Source organism: Eurypyga helias, unplaced genomic scaffold (genome assembly GCF_000690775.1).
Source record: "Eurypyga helias isolate BGI_N326 unplaced genomic scaffold, ASM69077v1 scaffold1355, whole genome shotgun sequence".
Classification (NCBI taxonomy): Eukaryota; Metazoa; Chordata; class Aves; order Eurypygiformes; family Eurypygidae; genus Eurypyga; species Eurypyga helias.
Genome location: NW_010249299.1, coordinates 19978 through 26420, shown reverse-complemented (window position 1 = coordinate 26420; position 6443 = coordinate 19978). Strand labels below are relative to the sequence as shown.

At 57.7% G+C, this 6443-nt stretch overlaps 2 protein-coding genes across 2 annotated transcripts in view; both read right to left on the bottom strand.

The window, feature by feature from the left end:
- The window catches only part of LOC104509365 (gastricsin-like), a 3844-nt gene extending 2664 nt beyond the window's left edge, over positions 1 to 1180 (bottom strand). Inside the window, exons 1-3 of the mRNA XM_010151294.1 lie at positions 1101 to 1180; positions 836 to 986; positions 225 to 342 (exon numbers count right to left, since the gene is read on the bottom strand). Of these exons, the coding sequence (XP_010149596.1) occupies positions 225 to 342; positions 836 to 986; positions 1101 to 1180 (349 nt within the window). The remainder of the gene's footprint in view (positions 1 to 224; positions 343 to 835; positions 987 to 1100) is intronic.
- A 3350-nt stretch (positions 1181 to 4530) lies between these two features.
- Positions 4531 to 6443, bottom strand: part of PGC (progastricsin (pepsinogen C)) — a 4236-nt gene continuing 2323 nt past the window's right edge. The window contains exons 5-10 of the mRNA XM_010151292.1: positions 6246 to 6249; positions 5869 to 6103; positions 5608 to 5730; positions 5284 to 5389; positions 4859 to 4957; positions 4531 to 4683 (exon numbers count right to left, since the gene is read on the bottom strand). Of these exons, the coding sequence (XP_010149594.1) occupies positions 4531 to 4683; positions 4859 to 4957; positions 5284 to 5389; positions 5608 to 5730; positions 5869 to 6103; positions 6246 to 6249 (720 nt within the window). The remainder of the gene's footprint in view (positions 4684 to 4858; positions 4958 to 5283; positions 5390 to 5607; positions 5731 to 5868; positions 6104 to 6245; positions 6250 to 6443) is intronic.

The following is a 6443-nucleotide window of genomic DNA, read 5'->3' as shown; positions in this document are numbered from 1 at the left end:
TCCCCACAGGGGCAGAGATCCCAGCAAGGGGCTTCATAGGGAAAGGGCCATCCCAAAAACAGCCCCGCCAGTGTCATCGAGCAGAGAGCCAACACCCAAACGCCGTCGGCTCTCGCTGATATCCCTGTTACAGCTCCAGCCCGAAGCGTGCCAGGGATGCCTGAGAGCACTGATGGGAAGGGACCCCGGGACCCCCCAGCTGTGTCCCCCCAGGCGATGCTCACCGCAGGCTGGAGTCTGGCAGTAGGTGGAAGGCACCCACAGGTTGGCGGAGCCGGTGTCAAAAAGCACCAGGAAATTTTGCGGGGGGGTCCCAATGCTGATCTCCCCGAAGTAGAAGGTCTGTGAACAAGAGCGTGGGTGCATTTCTGTTTCTGCCTGGTTTTTTGGATGAGAGTTTTCAGCTCTCTGCCGTCTGTGAGCTGAGAATGCCCAACTGCTGAGGGGCTGTCGGAAGGGCTCGTTCCACGAGTGCATCCAGGGCAGGTAAAGCACAGAGAGGGGCAATGATTTGCCTACGACACAATCAGCAGCAAGGCCACGAGTAGCAGATCTGCCCCCTAACCATCAAACCCTGATTTTCTGAGAAGGGAAATTGGTTCTGGATAAAACGTGCCGCCTCCAGCCTTCGTCTCCCAACATCACCCAGCCCTCGGATCCAGGCTACAAAGCCAGCCCAACCCCTGCCCATGCCCAGCACAGCCCCTTGGCTCGTGAGCAGGGAGGGAGCTGAGGCACACACTGCAGAGCTTCCCCCAGGCAGGAAAGGAAGAGGGCATCCCCAAAAACCAGAGCTGGGTGGCTCAAAGGTGGTAGTAAAAGCGTTAATACTTACATCCAGGTAGTTCGTTAGCGGTTCATAAGCTACAGCATTGCTGAGCAGGTATTTCCTACCGGGGTCCCCTTTGAGATCCCTCAGGAAACCCTCCGGCACCCCATTCTCTCTCATCCACTCCCTCACGGACCTGCCTTTCCTCAGGGGGACCCTGTGCGGGATGGAGACGGCAGCGAGATGCCGAGTGACTGTGCACCCTCCCGTGCCAGCCCCGCTCCGCAGCCGGACCCTGCACCCTCGCACCCATTCCGGCAGCAGGACTCACCTCACCGTCCCCTCCCCGAGCGGGAGGCAGAGCAGGCCCAGCACCAGCCACCACACGGCCCCGGGTGCTGGTGGCTCCATGGTGGCTCCCGCGCTACGCCGGTCGGGGCAGGGTGTATATAGCCAGGAGCCCAGCCCCTGGCTCCAGACACCCCTTGCCGCTATCGCTGCACCCACCAACGCTTGCGGTGTGGTTATCACCACGGACGCCCTGATTTTGCTTCCTTACCAGGCTGTTCAGGCACTAACAGATTGGCCAGTGCCACTGATAAGAAGACCAAATATGTCATATCCAACAAATAGCAAAATTCTGTTGTTATCAAGAAACATTTTCACTTGCCTTCAGCACCAGCTCGAGCTTCCCAGAAAACAAAAGCAGAACCCACCCTTTAAAGCAAATGGGAATTCATGATGCTGGCGTTCCTCTCTGACCTCTCCAGGCAGCCACGGAAGTGCCCTGGGCCAGCAGTATTTCTTCCATCCAAGCCCACAGACTCTTACATCCAATTCCCCCAACACAGCTAGCAGGAAACAGCAGGGGTGGCTTTCCAAGCCTCCTGGGAACCAGCACATACCCCCCAAAATGCCTCTTTCCAGGCATCTGTCCTTTTGTCACCCTGCCCCTTCTCCCCTCCACCTCTGCTAATACCCTCCCAAAGAAGCTGAGGTGGGGGCTGGGAAACTGCTCGGTAGAGCAGCCCCGAAAGACATAACAGGCCTTTACCTGCCCAGATACCACCACTCAGCCACCCCAAGAAGACTCTCTGATCTGCTGCAGTTCGTTATCCGTGTCAGCGTCTCCCGAGCGTGCTCAGGTCACACGTCTGGCGCGTTAGGGATGCTGCCTGCCGTACGCTTTGAGTGACACTGCTCGTACCCAGGCTGGAGAGATGCAGGGGAGCGTGTATTTACACACTCAATCACAGGGGATTTTTAGTCCCGGGAGATCTTTTCTTCCCCTGGGAAGGCGCTATCGGCCCTGTCAGTCCCTGAGGATCCATCCTGGCATCTGCTACGCCGAGGATGCTGCTCAGCCTCGTCCTCTGAAGCCTGGGCACTTACCACCTGCAGGAACTCTGCCATGGGCTGCCAGGGAACAGTGTTTGTCCCCACATCCCCATCACACCGGCGGCCTCATCTGCGCTGGCCAGTGGCCTCATCTCCCATGGAAAACCTGAGAAGACAAACATGGGGGGTTTTCTGTGCAAAGCTCCCAGCAAAGGAGCCCCAGCTGGCTCTGTTCTTATTGCACTGGACTAAAATCCTTGTCCAGGCCAGAGCTGATCCCACAGGGATCACCAGCACCCAGGGAGTGGGCAGGAGAGGGGCCAGCACTGCTCTCCCCAGGGTCGGGCAGGAGCAGCCCCGCTGTCCTTTGCCATAGGGCACTTGCAGACACCCCAGTCCCTGGTAGGGGTGGACCCCAGCAGGGCCTTGGGACTCCCGACCTCAGGAAATCCCCCAGTGCCCCTTCCTCCTCCATCGCATCCTGATGAATCTGCCTCTGCTTGGAGGGGTCGTGCAGGGAGCAAAGGGAAGAGCGAAGAGCAGCAGGGACATGGTCAGCCTTCGCCTGTCCCTGCCACCGCTGGTGCCTGAGCAGCTCCAGCCCTCAGAAACCTCCCCGTTTTACAGGGGAGGGGAAGTGCCCTTCCTTGCGATCCACGCCTTCCTAATCTCGTCTCACTGCGCTCAGCCTGTGTCAATATTTTGACACAAAGCATAGAGGAGTTTGTGTCCTTTCTCTGGTGAAATGACAGAGCTGTTAATATATCTGATAACGAGCTCCGCTGATAAAGAGCTAAGAAATGAGTTTGGATCCCGGGAAAGAACGGTGTTACCCGAGCCACCCCCAACCGAGCTGTTCCCCATCCCCTTTGGCCACACACCACTATTCCCAATGCTCCAGCTGCTGTTTTACCTGACTGAATAGCCTCGCTGCAGGATTTGGAGGTCATTTGGATGTCATGGCTAAACTAATCTGGCCTCATATTCCCACTTGGACTTGATCACAGGACTTTGTTAAACCTCATCCAGCTGCAAGGAAGATTAGTGGCTTCCCACGTGTACTTCTGGTGAGGTTTCCCGATGCCCAGCAAGAGGGACGGAAGTGGGGATCGACCATCCCCACGGCTTTATCCTCAGCCGGCCGGAGTGATCGGTTCAGCCCTGCAAGTGCCAGCAGCAGCAAGAGACAGGACAGCGTGTCCCTGCAGTCACTCCAAGGTCACCATGAACTGCAAGCACAGCAATGTCCACCGCGACCAGCTAACTCCACGTTTGCCGGAGTCGGTGCTGGTAAGCATCGCCCTGCAGCGACAGGGCACAGCAGGGCTGGAGGAGGACGGAGCCATCCTGCCCTGCTAGGGACTCACGCCCTTTCCAGACACACACCATGCCTGGTGGTGCAGAGCAGAGCTGGCTTTCTGGGGAATCCCTCCGGGAACTCCTGTCCCTGGGGCTGTGGTTGGTGTTTAAGACCAACCCCAGAGACCTTTCGGTGTCCTGATCCCCTGCACTGCAGCGCACCGTGCATCTCACTTGCAAGGCAAAGCCCTTGCAGGAATCGGGATCAGGACACTCATTCTGGGCTTGTCGCTCACTGAGGACAAGGGGGGCAGAAGTGGGGTGCAGCCAGGCCCAAAGGCAGCAGCTGGGATGTGGGGGACGGCACCTGCCTGTTTGCCAACGCACGAAATGTGCAGCCCCCAGCCGAGTCGCACAAGCCCCGCCGAGGGGACGGGGCTGGGCTGCCGGACACCTTCACTCCCAAGGGCCGGGCAGCCCCCGGCACCCGCATGGGGCAGGACCAGTGGCTCCCGTCCCTGTGCCCATGGGCTGAGCTGCAGCTCAGAGCCTGCTGCATTCAGCAGTGCCACCCCCAAGCCCAGTCTCGCTATAGATACTGACACTGATGCTGACACTTCCGTCCCAAAGCCCTTTGTAAGAAACCTAAATACATCGATTTCCTGCAGTGCCACCCCCAAGCCCAGTCTGGCTAGAGATAAAGGCTGACACTTCCATCCCACAGCCACGACAGCGCATCAAACCCGTTTGTAAGAAACCTAAATACATCAATTTCTGGCTTGAAGCAGCCCAGGGACAGCTTCCCCAACGCTTTCCTCGTGCTGACTCTGTGGAAATCTGCCTAGGAGTTTATCACAGCGCCTACTTTCCCAAAGGAAGAGTGTCCGAGACACGCACCCCATCAGTCTGCGCTCAGCCATCACTCAGCGAACTCAAAAGGTCAGGGACGATTTGGGATGTTGGGGTTTATTTGTAACAGGAGACTGTGAGAACTCGGAAATCCCGGAGGGACAGGGCGGCACGTAAAGAAATATAAAGGTCCGTAGGAACACTCTAGCACACCGGCAGTGCTGGGCGAGGTGCGTTTGGCCAGGAGAGGGTCTGGATGTGGCGGCTCCACTCCTCTACGCTGACGGGGCGAAGCCGACACGGTTGTTGGCCATGTCGAAGACGGTGTAATACTCCTTGAGGAAGACGTCGCCCAAGATCCAGAGCGGCTGGTTGTTCTGGGAAGGCAGGTAGGTAGCCTCAATCCCGAGAGTGCAGTAGCCGTTGTTCTGTGAAGGGGGAATAACAGGGAGTCAGAGCCCCAAACAAGCACCAGGACGCTGCCAGCTGGGCTGCAGGGAGGTGGGATCTGCCCAGAAAGCATTGCTGCTTGTCAAGGAGCAGCAGGTCCTTTCCTGGTCCTTGAGCACCCAGTGGGGGTGAAGCTGCTGAGCTAATACGTACGTTCAAGACGTAGGCGGAGGGGTCGAGCGGGAGCTGAGTTCCGTTGATGACGAAGGTGATGGTGGGCATGTCCTGCACCTTGTTGCAGTCAACTGCATACTGCGGAGAGAGGGTGAAGGTTACAGCTGGGACAGCAGCCACCGTGAGAGGAGGGAGACCCCCGAATGCGAGGGAAGCACACACTTTGTCCCCTGGCAGTGCCACGTCACCTCGTCCTTCCCTGACATGCCTGCGGTACCATCTTCTGGAGATGCCACGTGAGTTTTGTGGGACCCATGTGAGTTTTGTGGGACCCACGTGAGTTTTGTGGGACCCACATGAGTTTTGTGGGTCAAGCCCACGGCTTCTGGCTGGCACGCAAGCCTCCTGGCACGCAAGCCTCCCCGCTGCTCCGTGCGCACCTCCAAAGCGTCCCCCGCACTTACACCGTAGCTGGTCAGCTGGGCGCCCACGGCCTGAAGGAAGCTGTTCATCAGGGGGGCCGGCACCCCCTGGCTCCCCCAGCCGGTCGCTGACTGTCCAATGGCAAACCTGGGAGGAGAACAGGGAGAAGGACGTCACTTTAAACACCTAAACTAAAGCAACAGGCAACTAAACAGGCAACTAAACCTGTCTTGGCTGGATCTATGAGTCTGGAATGCTCTGAGATGCCTCAAACCCACGTTTCCTTCATCTGGAGGGCAGCTGTACCACCCTTGTTACACGAACTGCCCAGTAGATCGTGTCCATCGGGCACAAACACAACTCACTCGTTAAGCGCGACCTGCCAGTAAAGCTCCTGGGTCACCGGTGCCCACGAAATGTCCCCATGGAAGAACAGAGTGTCAATTCCTCCCAGAATGAGCTCTCCCCCATAGTTGTAGGTGGGTTGGCTGCAAAAACACAGTTACAGGAGCAGAGATTGGTAAATTGGTGTGATACGCATGAGCTAGCGAGGGACAAAGCCACAGGGAACCTGCATGGGGACAGGCAGAGGGACACCGGTGTACACAGGACGTGCAGATCTTCACCGGGAGAAGTAGAAGCTGAAGATGGGCTGGGTGAGCTGGTTCTGCTGCAGCATGCCCTGCAGCACAGTGGTCATCCCTCCTGCCGCCAGCGAGGGGTAGGCCATTCCCAGGATCCCGTCAAACTCGGCGTAGTAGAAAGGCTGGGTTGGCTCCTTCTTGCTGAGCCCGAACTCCTGGTGTGTGACGGCGATGCTGTCGATCTGCAGCGGGAGAGGAGGCCAGGTCAGGCTGCATGCTTAGGCAAAGCCGAGCAGCCGTCGGCTGGGATGCCTGATGCTCCAAAAGCCCAAAGAGCTGACTTCAGGGTCAGAGCTGGTGAAAACATCACGAGGCAGCTGGGAAAATTAGCAGGAATTGTGATAGAACAAAGTAAAAACCCAACTGGGTAACTAATAGTGACAATTATATGGGTTCTGCCCATCCCAGGCTTTGGGTTGCCCAAGTCCTGTCTACATGAGACATGAGATCTGCCCTTCAGCTGTCCCCCAGGCTCCTTCCATCAGGTGATCCAGCTGATGCCGGCACACAGCACCCAGGAAGACCAGGAGGGCAAAGGGTGCACTCACCCTCAGCGT